At 42.3% G+C, this 26,609-nt stretch overlaps 1 protein-coding gene across 12 annotated transcripts in view; it reads left to right on the top strand.

Moving 5' to 3' along the window:
- SEC31A (SEC31 homolog A, COPII coat complex component) overlaps positions 1–26,609 on the top strand; it is a 73,981-nt gene that overhangs the window by 35,549 nt on the left and 11,823 nt on the right. For 4 of the 12 annotated variants that reach the window (XM_036763444.1, XM_036763437.1, XM_036763435.1 and 1 more), the window contains 7 exons: positions 5,541–5,667; positions 8,169–8,314; positions 9,108–9,281; positions 10,402–10,578; positions 20,716–20,808; positions 21,527–21,650; positions 22,932–23,270. In XM_036763444.1, the coding sequence (XP_036619339.1) occupies positions 5,541–5,667; positions 8,169–8,314; positions 9,108–9,281; positions 10,402–10,578; positions 20,716–20,808; positions 21,527–21,650; positions 22,932–23,270 (1,180 nt within the window). The remainder of the gene's footprint in view (positions 1–5,540; positions 5,668–8,168; positions 8,315–9,107; positions 9,282–10,401; positions 10,579–20,715; positions 20,809–21,526; positions 21,651–22,931; positions 23,271–26,609) is intronic. The other 8 variants (XM_036763442.1, XM_036763441.1, XM_036763440.1 and 5 more) reach the window with 5 other exon arrangements.

Raw genomic sequence — 26,609 nt, 5'->3', positions numbered from 1 at the left:
CTTCAAATTTTTTTGAATTTACTTTTTCACTTGATTTGAAGAGTAATACCAGTATGTTAACATGTTGTAGGACTACTAATTTTTTTTACATTATTTTACCTTCCTTAGTAGTAGCTATGAAAGGAGGAACAAATTTCCCAATAGACAATTAAACTTTGTTGTTTTTAGCCCAGGTAATTTCAGTGGTGTGAATGTTTGTGTAAAATAATGATGCGATGCTGTTGTAAAGAACAGTTTCCTTTGAAGCATCACTTAGATGACTTGATCACAACTCTGCAGAAATAGCGTTTTTTCATCCAGCTCTTAGTCAAGCTCTGTAACCTCGTCATTGGAGTAGGCGAGAGGAGCGAACTGAAGGAAGGGTACTCAGCCTTTTGTGCTCCCCATTCCCCTTTGCTTCTCTTGTGGTTATCTGTTGCTGTCTCAGATATACCTGTCCCCTTCAGTTTATAAACTACCTTATTCTCCAAAGCACCCACCAAAACACAGTGCCACACTGGGAAGTTCTGGGAGCATGGGTAATTTGGTGAAGCTCCCCATTGAGGTCAGACCAGTTCACTTGTCAGTGGTGGGTCAGCACACCACAAGGTCCTCCCATAGACTGGAGAATACGGTGTTTTTTTTGTATAGAGAATACCATTCATTTGTTCATTGTAGCTAAATCCCATTTCTTAAAATAGTCTGGAATGCTCCATAATGAAATTTATCTAAAATAATACTTATGCTGAACAAGCCAAATGTGAAGGGACTTAATTTTTTTTAAGGCTCATTTTCTCTGCCCTGCCCCCCTCCTAGCACATGTGTGTGTAATCTTAACACTCACATGCATACAGATAACACAAAAAAACTTGTTTAAATGTTTAAAGTCTTGCTTTAAAAGGCACCCCCCTCCCCCACTTAGGATAAGCTCCTTAAAATGGTGCTATTTTGTGTATTGTCCAGAACTAACTTTTATAGGAAGTATTTCTTTAAACACATCAAATTTAATTCATCTATGTATATGAATTTTTTATAGCAGTTCCCATTATTCAAATTGTCATCAGTTTCACCTTTTGATAGGCTGTGATCTCTCTGAAGAGGATTTTATTTCATCTAAAAACAGATCTTTATTGATATCTTTTGTTTTTAAATTGCCTGCATTTCCACCGACATCATTTCCCTCTGAGAGCCATCCTGTATAGCAAAACATTTTCTAAAAAGGGGAAGAAGAGAAAAAAAATTCAGTAAAATGAACCAACATATCAAAAAAAGTTGAATACCCTTGGACCCCCACCTCTGTTTTAGAGCAGGGGAAGGTATCTTCTTTGGGTCTCATAGATGAATTCTCAGCGTCCAGTCACAGTTGTTACGGGTGTTTTGTGGTGCTTTATCTTTTTACATCGGTGTAGTCATTGTGTCTGTTCTTTTCTTGGCTCTGCTGACTTTGATTTTCCATCAATTCAAGCAACTCTTTCGACGTTCTTCTATATTCATCATGTTAATCATTTCTTACAGCACAGTGAAATTCTTTTGCACTTTATTTTCATTTTCAGTTAATAATAATTTTCAAAAACAAAACCCTTGTAACAGATATGCATAGTCAAACAAAATAAACTCTTAACAGTTGTCTGTATCCAGAAGTAGGTATTTTATTCTTCATCTTGACTCCACCTCTCTGTCCGGAGCAGGAGGTGGCTAACATAAATCATCATCGGAGTTCTGGAATCCTGGCAGGTCATTGCACTGACCCGAGTTCTCAAGTCTTTCAGAGTTATTTGTCTCTACAGTGTTATTGTTACTGCTTGAATTGTTGTCTTAGTCCTGTTTCCTTCCCTCCTCGTGGAGTTCTGTTACATTCACATCCCTTGATATGTTCCACCATTCCTCTTTGATGGACACCCTCTTCGCTTCTGGTTCTTTTTCACTCCCTAAAGAGCTGCTGTATTTTTGTTCACAAGTCTTTTCTTCTTTCTTTGATACCCTCGAGTTACAGGCCTAGTAGAGATATTGTTAGGTGTAACATTGTATTACGCTGATGTGCCACAGCTTTTAGCCATTCCCCATTCATCAGTATCTACGTTATTTCTGGTTGTTTGTGACACAACAAAAAAGCACAGCTTTTGTGTATATGAAGCCTTTCTTTTTGTTATCGATGTACTTGGATTAATTCCCTAAGGGTAGAATCTCTGGGTCAAAGATTATAGACATTTTAGTCATTTTATTTGCATAATTCTAAATTGCAGAATGGTTGTATCAGTTCATAGGCCCGCCAGCAATATATGTCTGTTTCCCATAATTCCTCTCACGTTGACTAGGATCATCTTTTCCAGTTTACTATGAGATGGAATCCCAAAACCGTTTTGATTTTGTGATCAATAGTTGGAGCATTCTTTCAGGTTATTAATAATTTGCCATTCTTTTTTTGAAAACTGTTGGTTCATATCCTTTGACCACTGATCTATTGGGGAATGGCTTTTCGTTTTCTGTATTCTTTGGGTGTTTACATCTTCAATATCAAACCCTTAACAAATATTTGAAAAAGAAGTTTTTCCCAGTCAACCTTTTCCATTCCTATCCTTGATCTATTATTTTCAGTGTTGTCCTTGTCTATTGAGTTCTCATCACTGGGCATATGCTTTTGACTTTGCTTTCTTCATTTCACATCACTTAGTAGAAGTTTTCTTATATCTCTCTAAATTCATCATATTCCTTTCTCCTGATGGAGCAGTAATATTCCCTTACTTTCACATGGAGGACCGCTAGGTGGCGCTACAGTGACTAGAGTGCCAGGCATGAAGTCAGAAGACTCATCTTCCTGAGTTCGAATTTGGCCCCAGACACTTACTATCTGACCCTAGGCAAGTCACTTAACCTTTGCCTCAGTTTCTTCATTTGTAAAATGAGCTGGAGAAGAAAATGGCAAACTCCTCTAGCATCTGCCAAAAAGACCCCAAAAAGGGCCATGAAGAGTTGGATACAGCTGGACAATGACTCCATTTTTGCACATATTGTCCTTTTCTTGATGTTAGAAGCCCCTGTAGGACATTCTTGTAGTAGTGGACGCCCTTGAGTCAATGGATATGAACAATTTGTGTATTCATATTGTCCACAGTTCCACAGACTGAATGAGCATGCTTGTCTTCTACACACCCTCCAGCAATGGATTTTCTCATCTCTTACCATCATTGCTACCTTGAGGAATATGAGGTGTTTTAAATTGGGCTTCTCTGATTATTAGTGCTTTTAAACATTTTTTAAAGTGATTTTGATCATTTGTATCCTTTTAAAAACCATTCGTAGTCCAACAGAGGAGTTCTATGGGGAATACCTGCTCTTACTGGTATACTTTTGTATCCATTCCCTTTTTTATTTGAATGACAGACTTTTATTAGAGATACTTCGTTTTCCCCCCTCAATTTTCTATCTTCTGATTCTGCTTAGACGGGTTTTATTTGTGCACAAGGTCTTTAATTGTACGTAATCCCAGTTGACTGCTTTTCCTGTTCTCTCCTGTGGGAGGCAATGTAGTACAGTAGAATGGGGGGTTGCAGTTGGAGTCAGAGGCCCTGAGTTCAGGTCCTTATCCTGCCACTTAGCTGTGCAGCCTTGGGTAAATGCCTTGGCTTCTCCAAGCCTCCCTTTCCTCATCTCTCTAGTGAGGGCATTAGACTAAATGGCCCCTCAGGTCCCTCTGAGCTCTAGGTCTGTGATCTTGGGCTCCATTTATGAATTTTCCTCCTTCCTCCTATGTTAAAGTCATAATCTTCCACCACTCAGAGGAGTTTCAGATTGTGGAGGTGTCATGCTTATGGATGATGGGCATACTAGTCCCTGTGTGTCTCTAGGAGGTTGATGATCTGGGAGGCCAGGATTTTGGAGTGGACCTTCATGTCTTCTTTTCCATTGATGGAAAATTTTTATGGAAATAATTTACACCTCTCTTAGCCCTGATAAGGTATTAGCAGGGGATGACAATTGGCAGATACCTGTAGAGAGCTCAGTATCACATGGTACCTATTTGTTGGTTTTATAAAAGCATTTGATTTGGCAGAACAAACTGCTGTCTTCAAGGCTTTCTTCCAGCAGGGTGTTTTTCATGCTAGAGCTAGGGAAATTATCTTTTTCTTTGAACCCTCCATTAATATCAGACAGAGCATAAAAATAGGGAAATAAATAGTCAAAAAAGCTCTTGGCCACTGTCAGGGATGATGTCCATTTCAGAATACAAGTTGCTGAGGAATTCTCTGTCAATAGTGCAGTGTCTTCTTTGCTTATGGTGACACGCTGAGCACACAACACTCAAAAAACTGGCCTAACCATCCATACTGGAAAAACCGATTGGACAAACAAGGACCTACCACATGCCCAGTTAGGTGGATCCAGGAACAGAATGCCTGTTTGAGCTGCTCCGTTAGTCCATACATGATGGGGCACCAGCACAGAGGGGCAGGAGGGATGAGCCCAGGCCAGTGCAGAGATGCTCAGTCACAGGGCTGGCCATCAGGGAAGGACTTTTGTCTGCTTCAGCAGCTCCATCAAGGTCAAGGGTTCCCCATCCCAGTGAATGAATCACACTCTGAGGTGAAGATTTAGCATAGGTTATTAAAATTTCATATGATTAATTACTGTTCATTGGTTGACTCTTTCTCTGTGTTGGCTTCTGCATTTTAGGGACTTCGTAGTTACTTGAAATATGGATTTGTTATTGTTTATGCAAGGTCAGTTGGGAAGTTGAAATAGTGAATAAAGTAGCAAATGAGGCCTCAGAATTATTTTGCGGAAGTTTTAAGTATTCTTTGAGGAAAAAAACTGTAGTGATACAGGCCTGCCAGGATTCCATTTCACCTTGACCACCCTCCCCTTTTCTTCTGTCCTTCCCATTGTTCAGTAGGAGTTTGTTTTCTTTCTCTTCCTATCCTGAATTCTTGTAAGGACAGTAAAAAATAATATCCTGATTACTTCAGCTTATTTGTTGCATATTCTGTGGTCATGTTATTTGATTTTGGAACTTGGTCATGTGGCATTAATCCACATGAAGCATGCACAGCCCTTGCCTATACTCTAAGGTCCAGCTTAACTAGTCTTCTTTCTTCCTGCCACATGACACTTCATCCCCTCCCTCCATGCTTTTGTATTGGCAGTACCCCCTGCCTGGAGCATGCATCCTCCCCAAGTCTACGTCTTCCCTCAAGATGCCACTCAGGCATTGTCTTCCCTGAAGGCTTTGCTGATCTCCAGACTTGGGAGAATCCTCCCTCTTGCTGTCTTGTGTTTGACTGTGTGGTACGGATTGATCTTTATGAACATTGTATCGTGGGGTGTGTGTGTTTTTATATGTGCTCCTCTTCTCTGTTAGAGTGTGGGCTCCTTGCAGGCAGGGCCTGTTTCCTTCTTTGGATGTGTCTCCCTGGTGCCCGACCTGGCACCCAGCACATGGTAGGAGCCTTTCACAAACACTTGGCTGATGAATTGATTGACAGCATGTTTTTCCAAAGCATTAATTCCTGAGGCTGTAGGCACTTAGGAAGCATTTACTTTTCTTTTTACTCTCTCTTTCCAAGCTGATCACAGCAGTGGTGATGAAAAATTGGAAAGAGATTGTTCAGTCCTGCGACCTTAAGAACTGGAGAGAAGCTTTAGCTGCTGTGCTGACTTACGCTAGGCCAGATGAATTTTCAGCTCTTTGTGGTAAGAAAATGATAATTTCCTGAGCTTTGTTAAGTATCTATGTTACTCTATATTATATGTAACTGTGTCTCAATATGTACATCATATGATTGTTATTATACATATAATATATTGTAATGTGTCATCCTAAGTTTCCTCTTCTGCTACTCCAGTCTTCTCTGTCCTCAGCCATCTTCTCTTCCTTTGGCCAGGTCTTAGCAGAAGAGATAGCTGTCCTCTCTGCCAAGGCTGACTCCGTGTCCTCTAAGGCATCTCCTGAGACTTTTCATCTCCAGCTCTCCTGGTCCCCGGATGTGCCTATCTCCCCTTCCCCATTCAGTGTCTGAAGCTGTCTTCCTCTCCCCTTCTCTTGGATGCCAGCAGGCTTCTGTTTGAGGAGCTTCTGCTTTCTGACCGCCCACCGCACCTCCTCCCGTACTTTGCATCTGGAGAGTAAATGCTTAGCAGGTGCTGGTGGATGGCGGTGACTGTACCACTGACTTCCACATTGCTGTCTCCATGCATAGCCTCTTCCCACACTTCGTGTTCTAGCAGGGGATCTCCCAGGCCACCTGGTTCAGCTCACCTCTCTTACAGCAGGCCCCTGCTTGAGGATCTCCTGGGGTGAGGAGCATCTAGCTAACAGACAGGGGCTGCTCACTGCTGGACAGCTGTTGTTAGGAAGATCTGCCTCCACTGCCACAGCCAAGTGGTCCTTGTCCTGTCCCCTGCAGCCCGGTGTGAGGCTCATTTCCCTGCTGGGGGATGACCTTGGGTTATGCCCACTGTTAATTCACTTAGAGCTGGCAGTCCAGGAAGCCCCCAGGTCTTTTTCCACATGAATTTTTGCATAGCTGCAGTCGTCCTCATCCTCTGCTTGTGCAGTTGGTTTCCTAAGCTCTGGATTGCTGGGGGAGGGTGGGCCATCCTTCCTCTCTCTGCTGTTGATCGGCATTCGGGGTTTGACTCCCCTTATGCTCTTGCCACACTGGGCAGTTTGTTTCTGTTTTCTGCTTTGCGGCTTCTGTGACTCTGCTTATGCTGTGTCTGAGCCCTAACCTTACCCTTCTTTGAGGCCCAGTCAGATGGTACTGCTTTCTACATCAAACTTCCCTTAGGGCCTCCGGGTAAGAGCAGGCACTCCCTCCCATGACTTCTCTAGCCCACCTTCCATTAGTGCACAGAGAACAAGCCATTTCTACATTGCATGTGTAGAGAGTACGGTGGTGTAGAAGAGTAAGAAGAGACCTGCATTTGGTGAATTGTGGCTCCACCACTTAGTGCGCAGCTGTGGGGTCACAGGGAGATTATGGAACCTCTCTGAGTCTGGTCTCCTTATCGGCAAAGTACCTCTCCTACCAGTCTCCTAGGTTTTGATGTCTGAATGAGCTCATGGCCATAAAGTCTTTGTAAACTTGGAAGACCATGCACATGTCATCTGTTGTCCCATTCCTTTTTGTGCTGTGTACATTCTTGTTGGCTGAGCTCCCCTACCAGAATGGAAGCTGCTTGAGAGCAGGGATGGCATCTTACTCACAGCTCCTTCATTGTCCATACTATATGTAGCAAGTGCTCAGTAGTAGCAAATGAATGTTGAAGCTGTGGATAAAAACATAGAGGAGAAATACTCATTTAAAGGAAATTAATAATGTGTGTAGCCAAATGTTGTGTGAACTTTATTACACTCAATTTTTCTACTCTCTATCTGGGGAGTTCATTTTTCCCTGCTATTCATGAGGTATAAAGATTTGTTTTTTTTATTTTTTAATTTTAAACTTACTTTTTCAATTAAATGTAAAAACCATTTTAAACATTTGTTTTTTAAAATTTTGAGTTGCAAGTTCTCTCCCTCTCCTCTTCACTCCTTGAGAAGGCAAGGACTTTGATATAGATTATACATGTGAAATCATGCAAAACATTTCCATATTAGCACGTTACCAAAAAAAAAACAAAACCAAACCTAAAAACAAAAGCATCAACAAAAAACAAAAAACGTCAAAAAAAAAAAAAGACCCAAGAAAAATAAAGAAGGTAAAAAAAAGTATGCTTCAATCTGCATTCAGACTGTCAGTTCTTTTTCTGGAGGGGGATAGTATTTTGCATCCTAAGTCCTTCTGAATTGTCTTGGATGCTTGTATTGCTGAGGGTGGCTGAGTCATTTACAGTTGATCAGAAGATTCATCTTCAATAATAATAACAATAATAGCTAATATTTATATGACACTTTACATTTTGCAAAGCACTTGACATGTGTCACCCCATTTGATCTTCATAACAACCCCAGGAGATAGGGAATGTTATTATCCCCATTTTATTGATAAGGAAACTGAGTCTGAGGGTTAAGTAACACCCATCTTGACCCAGCCAGGAAGTGTCTCCGATGGGATGTTTACTCTGGTCTTCCTGAGGTCGAGTCCAGGACTCTGTCCTGTGCCATACTGTGCTATACAGTCTCTCGTCAACTTGCAAAGATGTTCTTCAGTTGGGCTACCCATGGATCATTTGCCTCTTCTCCTTTTTAGATCTGTTGGGCACCAGGCTGGAGAATGAAGGGGATCCTCTCCTGCAGGCGCAGGCCTGTCTGTGTTATATTTGTGCTGGGAACATAGAGAAACTGGTGGCATGTTGGACTAAAGCCCAAGATGGAAGCAGCCCCTTGTCGCTTCAGGTTGGTGTCTGTTTAATGGAAGGTTTTGATGCCCTGTGCTCTTGGGATTTTTAGGAAAGGGTTTTCTTTCTCTTTTTAAAGGATTTTTTTTGTAAGCACTTGATGAGTGAAGTCCTTCTCTGTAATATGTTAGTTTGAACTTTGTTTTTCTTTATGGGATTTTATTTCTAGGTGGAGTCATTTAAGAGACTCATCTGTTGAAAATGAAATGCAAGTATTTTTTTAGGAGTTCTGTGTCAACTTATGCAGAAGAAAACAATTTTGGTTCAATTTTAGATTGCCAAATTTGTGAGGTTGCCAAATATGTGCATGAGGTATTTTCAGCTGAGACACTTTTCCTTTTGCAGAGGTTTTTTTTGTCAGGAATAGCAACATGGAAAGTTTGAAGTTAGTCTGGTGTGTCCTGCCACTGCGGTTCAGACAGTCTTTTGTTTTGGCTGCCCTTGAAGGAATTGATCCCACTGTGGCACGCTTTCATCCCCTGCACCTTCTTCAACCTTGAGTGCCCACTTTGGTGCCACACTGGTGGGTGCTGCCATCTTTACCAAGCCAAGTGTAGGGTGAGGCAGAAGCCAAAGCCGGGTATCTGGTGGTGTGGAGGCGCCACACCTGGCTGGCATGGTCAGCCAGGCCTTGGTCCTGTTAGACTAGTTAGTGCTGGAGGGTGATATGAGGCTTTGGATTGAGAACCCTTCTGCTCTAAAATGCATTGAGCATCACTATTGGTTAGAGTCAGCTTTTGATAAGGGCATTCATGCTTTCCTGTCCTGTCTCTCCATCCTCTTTGCTTTAGGATCTGATTGAGAAGGTCGTCATCCTCCGAAAGGCTGTCCAGCTCACCCAGGCATCAGATGCTAATGCCATTGGGGCCCTTTTGGCCGAGAAGATGAGTCAGTATGCCAGCTTGTTGGCAGCCCAAGGCAGCATTGCTGCAGCTCTGGCTTTCCTCCCTGCCAACACCAGCCAGGTAAGTGGATCAGACTATTTTTCCTACCTTTCCTTTCTATGGATGATTAATTCCTACAGATGGGACCCAGTCATAGACTTAAACCTCCCAGTAGGTGGTGAGTTCTGGGAGAAAGGAGCTCACTTCATCTACGTGAGGACAAATCTTGCTGACCTCATGTCCTGGGTTGTGTCTATACCTCCTGGAGCTGTGCCAGTGGGATAGAATATCAGTCAGCAGGCATTGAGGAAGCGCCTGCTTCATTTGGGCCCAGACCTGGGCCAGGAGCTGTGCGAACACGTACAGAGAATGGAATGATCTCACGTCTCAGGGAGCTCCTGTTCTGAAGAAGGAGAAGAGAGCAAGGACATGCGTGTGTCCTTGCAGAGACAATCACCAAGTTAAATACAGAGTCACCAGGGAGAGGCAGACTAGTGGGATGGCTTCATGTAGTGGTGGAGCTGGGCGGTGTATCCTGGAGGAATTGGAGTGACATGGGGTGGGGGGGGGTGGGAAGGGAAGGGAAGGCCTGAGGGATGGCCATGCAAAGGATAAAGATGAGAGCAGCAGTATCGTGGGGGAGGGACAGTTTGGCTGTGCCAACAACAGGGCGCATTCCTCGGTCCATACAGGAAGCCTTTCCTGTTTGTCAGAAGGCACTTGTTTGAGGACCCGGAAAGTAGAGAAAGGACCTCAGGGGAGGAGGAGTGAGGATGGATGCCCTGTTGGTAAACACATATCTTTGGCATGACTGTCCAGGTAGATGTGGACTCACTTAGATACCCTGGCTCCTGGTTTCAGAAGCCTTTACTCTAAAGCTTTGTATTTCTTACAAACCCTGCCATTATTTTTCTAAAGAAAAATATTTGGGATTGTTCAGGAGCATCATATGGATACTGCAAGGTCTGGTGGCCCAGGACTAGGTTTCTATAACCTTAGATTGGAAACCTTAATTTCTAGTCCCTTCATAGTCTTTTTTCCTTCCTTTCTCTTTTGAACCTGAAAGCAGGGTGGTGATGTCTCTTCTCTTGCCTAATCCCCAGACTCCAAACACATGGTGTCATTGGGACCAGAATGGTCAGCCATGTGGGTAGGTCATGGACCAATCACTCAGTTGTTTTATTTCCTCATTTCTTTATAGCCAAATATTGTACAGCTTCGTGACAGATTGCGCAGGGCGCAAGGCGAGCTTGGGTCAGAGCAGGAAGCAGCCTCTCGGGCTCTCTATGACAGACAACACGTGGTCAAGGGAGGACCTGGGCCTGCTGCGGGCCAGACGCAGGGGCCACGAGCTCCAACCCAGCAATTCTATCCACATGTAAGTAACCAAAGGCCATAGGAAGGGCTCCTTATTTCTGACTTCTCTTCAGCTTGGAGAATACTTTAGGTTGTTTATCATTATCATTTAGCCTCAGTGGCGGAAGGTGACTTAAAGAAGGTACACATCCAGTTCTGTTGCACATTTTTGTAAATCGCTTGTAAACCTTATAAATGATTGTGGTATTTGTTCTAAAAAGAAATTTGTCTCAATTTAGTCAAATTACATAGATTCTTAGGTATAAAGTAAATTTTAAATTCCTTCTATGATCTCTCCTTTTATTTCCCTTCTTAATTTGCCTCTAAGTCAAGGATTCTTAAGCTGGGATTTGGCATTTGGATTAACATCAGGAGACCTTGAATAGGAAAAAAAATAATTTTCACTAATGTCTGAAATTTTTCATTTTCATCAGTTATGAATTAATAAGAAAACCCATTCTGAGAAGAAGTCCATAAATTTCATCAGCCTGCCAAAGGGGTCCATGATACAGAAAAGGTTAAGAACATCTGCTCTAAATTATTAAGCACATAAGGTTGTAAATTTTATTTTCAGTGAAGCTAGGAGTATATGTCAACATCGTTGCCTGCTCAGTCATCTCAAGAAGTTGGCAAATCAACAGTAGCAACATGATGGTTAGTTTGAGTGGTGCTTTGTGAAGTGTTTTCAATCTTTGTTGTGCTAAAAATCATAGTCCTTTCCCTCAAAGAGCTAAAATTATCTTTTGGGGGTTACAGCATGTAAACAGACAAATAAATACAAGACAATATGAAGAGAGAGAAAATGTGAATAACAACACAAGTCATGAAATGCTTCCTGAAGGCTGTGGCCTGGAGCTAAGCCTTCTGAGACTTAGTATTGAGAGCTTCTCCCAGGCATGGGGAGAATCAGTGAGAAGGTCATCACAGTAGTGGAGAAAAGGACCAGTATCAAAGAAGACCCACAGTGTCAAAAGACAGGTTGGTCTTTCATAACTTTATAGAGAGAGCAGTTTCAGTCAGATGGTAGGATTAGGAGTCAGACTTCAAGGGATGAAGATGTGAGTAGGTGGTCAGGTGATGGAGACAAGTGTGGATGGCTTTTTATAGGTGTTTGGCTATGAAAGATAGAAGAAATAGGATGAGCGATAAGGATACTTCAGGCTTATGAGAAAGTTTCTTTTTTAGGATAGGGGTTACCTAGGCATGCATGCTTGTAGCCATCAGGATGGCATTGAGTAAATGAGATTTGTAATTGTTTAAAAGAGTTTGACTTTGCTATTCACATGGAAAAAGCCAAGAGAAGTAAGAAGGCCTGTTGTTTAGAGTAGATCGTGATGGGCAGATGGCCTTAGAGCTGGCCTACAGACACAGACTGTGAGCTGAGCATTGAACAGAATGAAGAAATGGGGCTTTTTACCTTGGAGAAATTGTGCAGTGACTTAAAGCTTTCCCTTGACACAAAGGCAGCCAATGTTATATGCTATAAATCAGCCTGAGGAATGCAAATTGTGTAGCAGCAAAAGAAAAATGGAGAGGCTCATGGTGGGTAGGAGTAGGAGGCAATACATCATCAGCAGACAGACGGGCAGTGGCATACCTGGTGGTGTCTTCCAAGAGAACTCTGACTCACAGAGATGGGTTGGCCACTTAGCAAAAGGGAAAGATGATGAAGGGATGACCTGCATGTCCCAGTGGTATCCAAGCAATGGCCCAAGCCCTAGGGGAAGATCTCCAGACCGTCTGAGGACAAGAGCTGCTCAGGACAACACAGCCAAGATTGATTGGAATCTGCAGTGGTGAAGGGAGTGCCCATGTCTGAGATCACAGATTTAGTTCATTTTAGTGAAATGGTGGCTGTGTGCAAGGGACTGTGGGCTGCAAGGCAAAAATGACTCAGTCCTTTCCTGTAAGGATCTGGTACAACACAGACACCAGTAAATATGAAGCATCCACAAGGGGATTTCTGGCAGGAGAGAGTGTTGCTGTGTGGGTAGGTTGGGAAGCACCTCATATAGCCAGCAGCTTAATTAGGCTTTGAAGGAAGCCAGAGCTTCTACCAGGCAGAAGTGAGGAGAAAGTGCATGCGCCTTATGGGGGAGCCACTTGTGTATGGAGGTGGGAGATGGAACATTCTGTGAACAGAGTATGTGAAGGGAGTGATATAGGAGATCAGATTGAGATGGCAGCTGGAGGCAGGATTGAAGAGGTAAAGACTGGAGGCAGGAGGACTCATGGGGGGCTGTTGTAGCAGTCAGGGTCAGAGCATGTGAAGACCTGAATTAGGTTCCAGCTTTCTCGAGTGAAGAGAAGGGTTACGAATATGAGAGATGTGGTAGAGGCAGAATCGCCCAGACTTGGTAGTTGAATGGATATGGGTTTGGGAGAGAAGGAAGTTTCAAGGCTGACTCTTAGATTGCAAACCTGCAAGATTGCAAGTCTAGTTATGGATCTGGAGAGAGAAAGAAGAGTTTGGGACATAATGAATTTGAGGTAACTATGACGTGCAAATGTCCAAAACTATCTGGCAATATGGGACTGGTGAGGGAACAGGTATGGGCAGAGTGCATAGGTCTGTGAGGATAGCTAGGTGGTACAATGGATGTAGCACTGGGCCTGGAGTCAGGAAGACTGTTCTTCCTGAGTTCAAATCTGGAGTCAGACACTTTCTAGCTGTGTGACCCTGGGCAAGTCACTTGACCCTCAGTTTCCTAGAGAAGATTTTTGTATCCATGGCAGCTGATGAGATAATCAAGGAAGAGAGTTTAGAAATAGAAGAGCAGAGGGCCCAAGACAGAGCCTATGGAGGGGCTAGAGGGAAGAAGGAGAACACAGCCAAGGGGCTAAGAAGGGATGGGTGGAAGGGGGACCCAGGAAGAGCGTTGTCGCTGGAGTCTGGGGATAAGAGCTTGGAGCACAGTCACGGAAGCCTGTGATGCCTCCACGGCCTGGCCCAGCTAGACTTTCCGGACTAACTGCATAGTTATTCCTACAGATACATTCCACATCCTACCAGGCTGGGCCCTGGATATTCCCTGTACACAACATTTCCCTTTCGAAATGTAGAAACATCTCTGCTTGGCCTCTGAAGTCCTTCACGCTCTGGCTCTGCCTTCCCTTCCCAGGCTCATTTCACACTTTCTCTGCACTGGCTGACAGGTCTGCTGAGCTCTTCCCCACATAGAGCATCCCAGCTCCCTCCCCTTTGTCCAGGAGACTCTGTGCCAGGAAACACTCTCTGTCCTCAACAGCGTTTTGGAGTGTCTTATCCCACCCCACCCTCTTCACGCTCAGTGTATGTGCCGCCTCCTGTAAGAAATCTTGCTTGGTTGCCCCTGTTGTTTGTGTTCTGTCCCCCTACCCTTGTATTTTGTATTTGCCCATCTTGGTACCTGCTTCCCCAAATAGAATGTTAGCCTCTTTGTGGTAGGGATTGTCAGTCACTGTGTCAACTAACATTCATCAAGCACCTACTGTGTGCCAGGTGCTGTGTGGCACTGTGCCAGGCACTGTACAGGGAAAACAGAGAAAGGCAAAAGACAGTCACTGTCCTCAAAGAACTCTCGGTCTAATGGGAGAGACAGTATGTGAACACCTATATACAAACAAGCAGGATACATAGAAAATATTCTCAGAGGGAGGGCACAGAGATTAAGGAGATCTGAGAAGGTGTCTTGCAGAAAAGTGGATCTTCACCTGAGACTTGAAGGGAACTGGGGGCAGAGAGGAGGAAGGAGAGAGTTCGGGCGTGGAGGACAGCCAGTGAGAATACCTGGATTTGGGAGGTAATGTCAGGTGGGAGCAAGGAGACCATTGTCACTGGATTGAAGAGGGTGTGGAGGGGGGGTATGAAGGGAACAGGTTATGATGGGCCAGAGACACAAAAACATCGTTTGGTGTTCTCTATAGAGAAGAGTGTTAAGGGGAAGAGAGAGACCACAGAGAAGTCAAGAAGAGTGAGGGTTGAGAAAGCTCATTGATTTCTAGTGAAAAGGAACTGGCCTAGGCATCAGGAAATTTGGATTCCAATCTTTGTAATGAATTAGTTATGTGAAGATCGGCAAGTCATTTGTGCCGTCTGAGTCTCAGTCTCCCCATCTGTAAAATGAGAGGGTTGGATTGGATAACTGTGATCGTTCTATCTGTTCTGATATTTTATTATCTGGGAACTTTATTATTTTATCCTCAAGAACAGTCTGGTGGGAGGAATACAATAGGTGATGTAGACATCAGAAATAAGGAAATGGAGATGAGAGAGGCTAAGGGCCAACATTGTAAAGAGATCTGTCAAGTGGCTGAGTTGGGTGCATAAATCTGGGGTGTTGGTGGGCTGTTGTGTGTGAGGAACAGTAAGGAGGCCCTGCCTGTACAGAAGGCCAGCCTTTCCCTGACTGGGAAGAACTTTGAAGGTCAGGCAGAGAAGGGGCCAGTTGGTCCTCAGAGTAGCAGGAAGCCAAGGGAGCTTATGGACTAGGGGCAGGCCCTGGTCGGAGCTGTGCTTGGGAAGACACCGTGGGGGCTGTGTGGAGGATGGATTAGACCGGAGCAGACTTAAGGCCACAGAGGGAGCAGAAGGGCTTGGTTTGACTGTGTCCAGGTCTTCATGGTTCATTTGTCCTTTAGAAATGGAGTGAAGTACTTATAAATACTTGCTTTATAATATGACTTACTATGTTCTATCAGTATCCAAGTGGGAATCAGTAAATAAGGTGAGTGGTTTAATTAGAACACCAGAACAGTTTCTGCTGGTTGCCTCCTCAATCAGTATATCCATTCCTGAAGCTGATGGAGTTTTTTAAATATCAAAAACTTTTTATGAGGGAAAGTGTAACTAACGACACAATCACGTTTTGAACATCTCTGTCGTTCTGGTGCTTAATTGGTCTAAATAAGTCACATCAGTTTTCAGAACAGTGAAAGGGACCTTTTGTCGGGAAGGTCATAGAGCAGAGTCCTACGCTGCATGGTGCCATGGATGAAATGTATGGAGTGTTGGGTTTGGAGGAGTTGGGAAGACTGCTTCAGGTGCTGGAGCTGCATGACTCCAGCCAAGCCACTGAATCTCATATGGAAGATGAAGGCACTGTGTGGCTTCCTCACTACCTTCCTGCTCCAGACCTGTAATTATACTTTGATAAAGGGGTTAAACTAGGTGACCTGAGGCTGCTCACCACTCTGAGATTCTTTGATTATATGTGAAAACAGAAGGTATTCTCTGGATTGCATGGTAAATGTGCAAGAGTCAAGTTTCAGCCCCTGAATGTTGTCTGTTGCTTTGCCAGTGTACAGTAACTGTGATTATTGGAGCACACATCTTTTTAACTGAATTGCCGACTCCGCTCTTTAATGATGATAACAGTAATAATAGCTAGCATTTACATAGTGCTTTAAGGTTTGCCGATTGCATTAAACACATTATCTCATTTTAATCTCATAACAACCCTGGGAGGTAAGTACTATTATCATCACCATCTCACAGTTGAGGAAGCTGAGTCAGAAATTAAGCATCTTGCTCAGACTCACACAGCTAGGAACTGTATGAGGCAAGATTTTAACTTGTCTTCCTGATTCCAGTTCACTTCTCAATCTACTGCACTGCCTGTCATAACTTGTTGCTACTGTTCCCCTTGTGGAAAGGTATGTTTATAAGATCCTACCAGCTCCAAAATGGTCATCATTCTTTTTCTAGCAGTTTTTTTTTTTTTGCTGGTAGAGAATTTTTGGTTTACCCATATTTTTCAATCATGTACATTTAAAAATAAAAACAACAAAATTTCATTGTGAATATAATTTAAAGTTGAGTGGCACTTTGACTGCCATGCAGTCTTACAAAAAGGCTATCATTTTTAGTGACAGTATTGCTAACTTCCTATCAAAACCACCAGTTTCATTTTCTGACACATTTGCTGGGCATTTCCAGCACTATATTCTATCGCCATCTCAGATTTATTGTGTCCAACATGAAAACCTGTGTTTGGGCTGGACATAGGGAAGAAAAGAGGAGCAGGAAGTTCATGGCTAGTGTTCAGAAAACTCATTTTCTTTCACTACATTTTTCTTTTTTGGAAAGCTAAAGGAGAAAGAACAAAGATAGGAAAAAGAACAGTAAGATAGGCTAGAGGGAAATACACAATGATTTTGACTGTTAATGGGAATGTAATGAATTCACTCTTAAAATGGAAGCCAATAGCACAAGGATTAATGAAAGCAAGATCCATCAATATGTTGTTTACAAGTGGCATACTTGAAATATAAAGATTCACTCAGAAAAGGAAGGGTGGGGCACAAAATGTTTCAGGTGAACTAAAAAAGCATGGGCAGCAATCCTGATTTCAGGCAAGGTTACAGTGAAAATAGACACAATAAAAAGAAACTGGGAAAACTACAGTCTTCTCAAAGCCATCATAGATAATAAACCAATATTGATACCTAATAAATGTGTATTGAATGTCATAGTATTTAAACCCACAGGGGACAGCTAGGTGGTGTAGTGAGTAGAGCACCAGCCCTGGAGTCAGGAGGGACCTGAGCAAATCCAGCCTCAGATACTTGACACACTAACTAGCTGTGTGACCTTGGGCAAGTCACTTAACCCCAATTGCCTTCCCTTCTCCAAAAAAAAAAAAAACCCCAAAAGAAAGAGTATTCAGACCCTTAGAGAAAAAATTAACCAAATCGTAGGGAGAATTAGAGAGGAAGGCTATATTAATGAAGAACTCAGGAGTATCTTTTTAACATTTAAACAAATCTAACAAAAAATAAAGAAGGACCTGAATAAAACTTTAGAAGAGTTGGCTGTGATACTGAATGGAAAAAGAAAGAAATTTATATATTTCTCAGCAGATCATGACACCTTTATAAAAATTAACCATGTTTTCAGGGCATAAAATCTTCACAAAAAATTGAGAAAATATTAAACACATCCTTTACTGGCCATAGTACAACAAAAGTTATATTCTGTAAAGGGCCTTTGAAGAAAGGATTAAAATTAATGGGATACTAAATAACTGAATCCTAAAGAATTGTTGGTTGAAAGAACAAATCATAGAAATAAAACGTAGTTTTATTAAACATAATGACAACGATGAGACAGTATATCAGAATTTTTGGGATGGAACTTTTAGCTAAACATATATTCATCAACAAAAGAAAAAAAACCCGGTCAGTAAATTGGGCACGCTACTAAAAAAAAATCCAAGAAAATCAACAAGTCAGAAAACTCAAACCAAACACAAAAGTAGAAATCCTGAAAAATCAAAGAAGAAATGAACAAAATTGAAGCCAAGAAGAGCTGTGAGGAGCTTCAGATCACCTGGTTTAATCCTTTGTCTAAGGAATCACAAACTTAGAGCTGGTGAGGTACCATCTAGTCTAATGCCCTTGCTTGACAGATGGGGAAACAGAGGCTGAAGGAGGTTAAATAATTTGCCCAGGTAACATGAGCAGAATAACTGAGGTGGGATTCAGATTGATAAAATCAGGAGCTGGTTTGAGGATGGTGGTGGAGGGACACTAATAAGATAGTTAAGCAGGCATTAACTCCTCTGATCAAAATAAGAGAAGAAAGTCAGATTGGCTCAAAAATGAAAAAGGAGGATTCAGAACAATTCAAGATGAAATGAGGGAAACTGTCAGAAACTGTTTGGAAACCAGGTATATGGCGATAAAACATAACGTAGATGAATTGGGTAAATATAAAAAAGATACAAAACACTCAGGTTAACGGAAAAAATAGAGAATTTAAATGACCCCGTCTCAGAAAAGGAAATTGAACAAGTCATAAATGAACTCCTAAAGGGGGAGGAGGGAACCCAGGATCATAGGATTTAAGAGAAAATTCTGTCAAGCATTCGAAGAAAATTAATTCAAATGTGAAATAAACTGTTTGGAAAAATTAGTGAAAGAAGGGATTCTTCCAAACTCTGTGATGAAAAATGTATAAGTGAGAGATGGTTTAAACTAAGAACCAGCATTATATGTAACAGATAAAATAGAGCTCTTTCCAAGGAGATTAAGGGTATAGCAAGGATGCCCATTATCACCACTGTTATTTGATATTGTTCTAGAAATGCCAGATACAGCAATATAATAAAATGAAATTGAGGGAATCACCATAGGAAAAAGAGGAAACAGAACTGTGGTTTTTTGGCAGAAGATTTGATGGTCTATCTAGAGTACCCAAATGAGACAAATAAAAAAAAAATCACTTCAGAGAGTAATTTCAGCAAAGTTTTAGTACATAAAATAAGTCCAAATAAATTATTAGCATTTCTTTGTATCCTCCCCCCCCCCCCAAAAAAAAGTGCCCAATAGGAAAAGATACAGAAATTTCATTCAAAACAACTAAAGAAGTATAAAGTATTTGGGAGTCTTTCTAACAAGATAGACACAGGAACTATGTGAAAACAACCACAAAACACCCTTTGTAGAAATGGAAACAGACTGTATTAGTTGGAGAAATATTAATTGCTCAGTTTTATTCCATCTCAGTTTACTAAAAATGACAGTAATACCTAAATTATTTTCCTTCTTTTAGTGCCATACCTGTCAAACTTTGAAAGGGTTACTTTACAGTTAGAAAAAAAAAAGTCATCCAGAAGTACAAAGAATCAAGACTCTCAAAAGAAATAATGAAAAAAATGGGAAGGAAAGAGACTTAGTAATAGATCTCAAACTATGCTACAAAGCAGTGATTATCAGAATTTTCATGTTGATTAAAAAAATGAAAAGATTGATCAGTGGAGCAAGGGAACCTAGGATAACAGTGTTAATAACTTCTAAGACTCCAGCCTCTTGGGTAAGAACTTGTTTTTCACCAAAACCTCCCAGAAACAGTAGACTGCCTTCTCGCAGAAATTAGATTTAGATCAACAGAGCTCACACCACGTAAAGCTCTGGTTGGATGCATGACTTAAATAAGAAATATCATCAATTTTTTTTTCTCGTGTGTCTTTTTACACTTTGGTTATTTATGTTTCTATTTTGGATTTTGATTCTGAGCTTGTATATGGTGCAACATGTTAATGTAAACCTAATTTCTGTCAAACTGCTTTCTAGTTTTTCTAGCAGTTCCTGTCAAGAAGGGCGGGGAGGCCTTTTCCCAGTAACTTAATGGGTTTATGAAACACTGAGCTGCTATTTTCACTTTCTTCCTTTTTCTGTTCCATTGATCTGCTTTTCTGTTTTTTTTTTTCTGTACCACCTGGCTTTACGACTACCACTTCTTAATATTTGTGAGGTCTGGTAAAAGCGTACATATGGGACTATGCCCCTGTTGTTTGTAATTTCTTATTATTTCCCTCAAGAGTCTTTATTTTTGTTCTTCCAAATGAATTGTTATTTTTGTTAGGTCTCTTAAAGATCCCCTTGATAATTTGATATAACCCTAAATCAGTAAATTAATTTATGTCATGTTATTATTTTTGTTATATTGTTACAGTTTATTCATGTGCTTTGATCATCTCCTCAATTATTTGCCTTCTTTTTTTTCTGTACTGCTTTGTAGTTGCACTTTAATTTTTTAAAAAGAAACATTAAGATCACTCTGTTGATTAAGTTTGTGTTGGATAAAATAAAGAGAGGGCTGTGGAGTGTTACAGAGTACATTCCTGGGATTGAGGACACTTGGGGTTCTAGTCTTCTCTCTGACAGTCTCTGGGAGGGTGTGACCTCTGCTCCTCGGTTTCCTCATATGTAAATTGGAGGGGTTGGATTAGGGGACCCTCAGCTTCCTCCCAATCTTCGATTCACATTTTAATTGTGGTGGAGGGTCATGGGTAGCCGTACAACTTCACTTAACTTCATTCTGTAAAAAGCGACTTTAAAAAAATGTTTACAGACTTAATTGTAGTGGCATGACTACTGCTACTCTAAAGCTTCTCTCTCATTCCCGTTTGAATTTTGTCTTGTTCAGACGTTCGATTTCCTTCGATATCTTGCTTTTCCCATATCCTTAACCCACTTAGGGGGCAGTTTTCAATGTGCTGTGACAGGTTTTGCCATTGATTTTTTTTTTCCTTTTAATTTTGCTTTCAGAATCCCAGCTGCACTCTGGGCAGTGGCTTTCATCCATGCAGTTCTGCTTTGCATCTGGCTGTTTTATGCCCTTTAGGTTTTTTCCATTTTTTATTTTCTGTGATTGGTATTTCTTTGTTTAATTCAGGTTAGAATTGCCCCTACTGTCACTACCTGGAGTAACAAAACTCCAACTGCCCTTCCCAGCCATCCACCTGCAGCCTCTCCCTCTGACACACAGGTATAAGCTTTATTATTCCTCTTTGAGAGATCCTTGACTCGCTTAGATAGATTCACCCGGGCTCTCTGCTTTGACCCCTGCCTTTGCTGCCTGTTTGTTGCATCATAATGCTTTTAGAAGCTAGGAACTTGGTTTTTAATATGATTTGTTTGATTTCCTCCCTAACCTTCTTCTCTCCTTGATAAAGTCTTGCTTAAGTTCTGGGTACAACCTCCCACCCGGGTGACTGAATTTGGAAAAAATTTTTTGCTAGCTGTGGTTTTAATAACCCCTGTCATCTGAGAGCCATCACTGAAGGTCTCTTCTGAACAGTGATTCTTAAAGTTCAGGGGAAGCAAAAGTTGCTTTTGTAGCATTTAAATTGATCCCATGAGTTGGGAGTAATGAATAGAGTGAGACATGAAAAATCCTAGTGGCTTTTCACAAATGTCACTGACCTCTCTGACAAACCTTGCACTGTATGATGCTGTCATTTACTCTCAGCTTCTAGTTGCCCTTCACTGAAACTGTCCCTTGAGTTCTCCTGTTGAAATTGCTCAGAATGCCTGGCTCCTGAATCCTGATGGGATAAAGCAGGAGGTGGCGTGTGCAGTAACATAGTGGTGCTTTTGCTAATGGAAGATTTATATTGACGTGAACCCGAGGCCCCAAATAAGAAACCCGATGACGGGCTCATGATATCCTTGATGCCAAACCCAACCTTTCTCTTGTTTCCCAGGGAGAAAATCCTCCACCTCCAGGTTTCATTATGCCAGGACCTACTAATCCTAATATGGCAATTCCGCAGTCCACCTCTTCTGCCCACATGTACGCACAGGTACCATCTTATCCACAGCCACAGAGTAAGTAGTAATGCCTGACACCCCCTATTCCCAGCATGACATGACCAACTCAGTGCCTACTTTCCCTGATCTTCCAAAGTTATCTGTAGTCCTATCTTGTCAAGTGAAGGAAAGACTCATCCATTTAAGACTCCCTCATTCTTTGCTGCACTGAATCCCCATTCCCTTAAAAAAGTAAATTTCAATCAGCATGTCAGGGACTAGCTGCTGATGAGTCAGAGCGCCAAGACCAATGGATCAAGATAGGTTCCTGTCGGAGGAGCTTTTTCCTGAGCCCTAATCTGAACTCTTGATAGCAATCTAGCAATCCCATAATTTTGATACAAGAAACATTTCTCCAGCAGTGCTTTCAAACTTAAAAAGAAATGAGGACTGCCGGTCTGGACATAAGGATCCAGTAGGTGGGCCTAATGTGGACTTAGTTTTAAAATGTTATTTTTGTTGTATTGCATTTTAATTTATGTTGTTAAATATTTCCCAATTACATTTTAACTTAGTTCAGGCAGCACTCATGAGTGTTGTGGTATGCCGGCTCTGCATTACAGTACATGTTCCTTCCTCCTGGAAAGATGCACTTAATTATTCCAGGGGAATAGGTAAACCCTGAAGGGATGACATTTATTTCTTAGGAAGTGATTACTCTTAGAAAGGTACTCACTAGAGCTAGAATAATGGTAAAAACAAAGAGAAACTGAGCAAAAGGAGATTGAGGCGGGGGTTGGAAGGAAGACTGTCAAGGAGAGAACCAAGCCAAAAAGGAAGATGATTTTAGAAATCACCGAGAGGAAGAAAGGCAGCTTGAAAATGAGGTATTGTGCAAGTCCCTGGTAGGAGATTGTCTGGTTAGGTCATTTATTTAATATTCCTTAGTAAAGATCTCTGTGTAGTCCATGATTTCAAGCCAAGCCTACCCTAGCTTTTGAGTGGAAAGACTTTGATCACATGTTCTCCCTACATAGGATCATCTGGAGACCAAGAGATATCTCTTTAGTCTTTTTTCTGCCCCCCCCCCCCAAAAAAAAAAAACAGAGGAAAAGGTAAGCTTCTTGTAGCTCTCAGGTTGAATAATTAGATTTTTTTATAGCCAGGATGAGGGTCTTTGAAGATCTGTTTTTGAAACATATGCCACATGTTAGTTTTATGATGATATCACAGTCTTATAAAAGATAGAAGATGTGTGAAGATTGTTATACCGGGAGAAATATTCATTTTTATTATAATGTTGCTTTTTTTGTATGGATTGGTAAGTAATAAATCTCTCTTTCTTCCTTTTTCATGTAGCATATCAACCAGCTCAACAGTATACATTCGGAACAGGGGGACCAGCAATGTATCAGCCACAGCAACCCACCCCCCTTCCTGCTTCCAGTGCTTACCCTAATCCTTCTTACATGCCCTCTGCTTCTTCCCATTCTGGGCAGTCTCCGATATATGCAGCCCAGCACCAGGCCTCTCCAAATACTCCCAGCCCTATGTCTGCTTTCCCTCCTCCCCCTTCCGGAGCACCCTTCCAGCATGGCGGGCCAGGGGCTCCACCATCCTCTACTGCTTATGTCCTGCCTCCTGGATCCACAGGTACACTGCCTGCTACCAGTGAGCTGCCTGCGTCCCAAAGAACAGGTCTGCGCTTGGTTTGCCTGCCTTCCCTCCCCTCGGTTTGGTTGTTGGCTAGGGCTGTGGTGGGGGTGGGGGGGGCTCTATTTTTTTTTTAAACTTTGGTCGAATGTGATGATTTAGCCTCAGGGTTTCAGGGTTTATTCTCCCATGTTTCTAAAAACAGAATCTTCCATGTAGAAACTCTCGCTGTTAAATGAATGACCCTTGAGGGCATCTGAGCTGTAGTGGCGTATCCTTTGATGGGTCAGCCCTATCAGTCAGGAGGCTCTGTTCAAGTCAAACTCTTACTGAAGAAGGATGTGCCAGAGATCATCAGACATTTCTATTTTCAAGGTTTAATGCCCTTACAAACATGAAGCCCACCTTCTTATGAGCAGGTGCCTTTAATAAAAAGAAGGATAAGGAAGGGACCTGAGAGATCACAGATTTAGGGAAGTCCTAGATGAGGAAAATTCCTCTCCTGGTGCTGGTTGGCACCTTCTCTGCAGCTCACAGATGGGGTCCTGAGAGGTTAGCCCACGTCACGTGGCCAGTGTGCAAGGTGGAGCTTAAAACTCAGGGCTTCCTGAGGGCTGCTCTGTCCATCATCCCATACTGTCTCCATAGAATTGGATGAACAGGCCAGGAAAGGGTTAAATGGGACCATCTAATCTAATTCCCTCCTTTTACAGATGGGCAGACTGAGGCCCACAGATGCCAAGACTTGTCCATCCAAGGTAGTGCAAGGAGGAAAGCCCATTGCAGGGTGGGAGTCTCGGTTCTCTGCCTTGAGAGCCCATGGTCTCTCCACCCTGCCCAAATACAAGCTGTGCTAAGAAAAAAAAGCAGAGGCCAGGCAGCAGTGACTAGTGCCCAGAGTCAGTGCCATGTGTATTCGGAACTTGATGTCACACAGTACATGGGGTAGCTGCCACTCTGGACCCTCCAGTGAGGGGAGGTCTGACTTCTGCTGTTGACTTAAATTCTTTGCTTAGCAACATCCTTCATGCATCAGTTTTCCAATTTAATTCAAAGATATGTTTTAGCACAGTAATTTGATTAAATGAACACAGAGCCAAATTACCTCAGTTTCTGTGGTAATAATTTGAAAGGCTCTATGGGAAATTGTTTCTAAACTAAAGAGTATTCATTAGGTAAGTACCAGAAGTATACACGAGTATTACTTAAATTAGCCTATAGAAATTGAATATGTAGGTAAAGATATACTATTAAATACTCAGGTGTTTTGAGGTGGAGAGGAGAGAGGAATGCTTTTAAAAAGTTGCCAGCAATACTTAATTCATGATTTGAATTTTGGCTTCATTTTTCATTGTGAAGTACAAACTAAATCTCTTGAATGAAAGGTAGCACGGGCTAGCTCATGGCTATCAAACAGAGTTCAGAGTGATCCTGTCCTAATTTTAGCCCTCAGTCATTTTACAGTTTGATAGAACTCCAGAAATTGTTTACCAGCCCCACAGTATTCTAAGTACACTTCAGATTAATTTTCAAAATTTTGAGATGTATGCATTTGGGGTGCATTTGAAGGAGAGCTGGCCTTCCTGCCTGTATTCAGGATAACAGCACACTGTTCTGACCCAAAGAAGGTGACCTTTCTGGGCCTTGGCATGCATGGAGGCCTTGGCTGCCATGTTACTTGTTGCATGGTAACACTTCTGTCTAATCCTTCTTTGTTTTACTAACACTACTCTGAAGCACTTTGTGTAGGCTATCTAAGCATGACTTTGAAACTGCCACTTTGGCTCTAGTCTGCTGTGGCAGTTGTGAGGATTATGGTTTTGTACAGAGCTGGAAAATTGTCTTGTCAGCTCCTGGCTTGAGATAACCATTTGCCAATTTCTAAAGTAGCATTTTTTTCAATCTCTAGCAGGACTGAACCAGAAGATCCCATTTTTAGGGTTTGGAAAAGCCAGTGTTATTTGGACAGGTGGCAATCAACAAATACTTATTGAACCACTCTTCAGTGCTGTGTCCAAAGCTCTGCAAGAAGTCCTCTCAAGAAGCGTACATTCTAGTAGAAAAGATGAGACACATCAGTAGTTCAAGGCAGGGTATGAGTTGTTCAGTCATATCTGACTCTTCATGACCCCATTTGGGGTTTTCTTGGCAGAGACACTGGAGTGGCTTGCCGTTTCCTTCTCCAGTCTGTTTTTATAGATGAGGAAACTAAGGCAAAAAGGGTTAAGTGACTTACCCAGGTCACAGCTAGTATGCGTCTGAGGCTGAATTTGTCCTCTGGTCTTCCTGACTTCAAGGCTGGCACTCTATTCACTGTGCCACCTAGCTACCCTGTTTGCCTCAGTTTCCTCATCTCTAAGATGAGCTGGGGAAAGAAATGGCAGACCACTCCAGCAGACCTGTACAACATATGGCCCATGGGCCACTGCTGGCCTGCCAAAACAGTCCACAGGCTGGATGTTGTGCAGGCCTGTTTTACATTCTCTACATGTTTCCTGGGCTGCCCAAAATCCTTTGGTGGGCTGCAAGCAGCACATGAACCGTGAGCAGCCTACGATGTTGTGCAGGCCTGCACTCCAATATCCTTGCCAAGAAAACCCCAAATGTGATCACGAAGAGTTGGACATGATCAAACAACAACAAACTTCCCTGTATTTGGATAGGGTATAAGTGCTGCAAGCTAAATGCCATAGACCTGCTCTTCGGTCCAACAAATACATATTAAGTGACTGCGGTGTTTAAAACACTGTGCCTAGGCCTAGAGAAAGGTGTCATGTAATAAGCCAGCCTTGAGCTCACCCTGTCAGTAGACAGGAATGGAATGAGCACAGTCTCTTCCTACAGAATGGTCTGAGCAGAGGTGCATATTTAGGTGTTGGGAATAGTCCAGGTGGTTGAGGATATGGCGTCCAGATTGCTCTCTGCCCATTCCATAGTTAGCACACTTCCCATAATTTCAGATCTCTTTTTCTTGGGCCTTTTTCTGGGTCTTTGAACCCTCCCTCAGACAACACTATGTCCTCAGCCATCCTCATTAGCACTGGCTACACTTTCTCCCATATCCCCAACATGCTGGTCCAGGGAGTGGGCAAGAAGTTGAATTATTCTTTGCTTCCATTGCCATGTTCAGTAACATCACTCGGCAGTGCTTTCTTTGTTGAGGCCTATGCCTCTCAAATTTATTACCCAATCAAGAGATGTCAACTGCTGTCCCTAGGAGAATGTGTGTGTTTGGGGGGGACGGTATGCACACACAAGTGTCAGGTGTACCCAGGTGAGTGAGGTTGGTTTTCATTTAAGACTCCATGAAAAGGGATTTTGTGTTATGCAACAGACTTAATTAGAAGCAGCGTGAGGGAGTAGAGAAAGAATGATCCCTGCGGT

This window comes from Trichosurus vulpecula, chromosome 6, assembly GCF_011100635.1.
Source record: "Trichosurus vulpecula isolate mTriVul1 chromosome 6, mTriVul1.pri, whole genome shotgun sequence".
In the NCBI taxonomy this organism is placed as follows: Eukaryota; Metazoa; Chordata; class Mammalia; order Diprotodontia; family Phalangeridae; genus Trichosurus; species Trichosurus vulpecula.
This window is presented reverse-complemented; position numbering and strand designations above follow the sequence as displayed.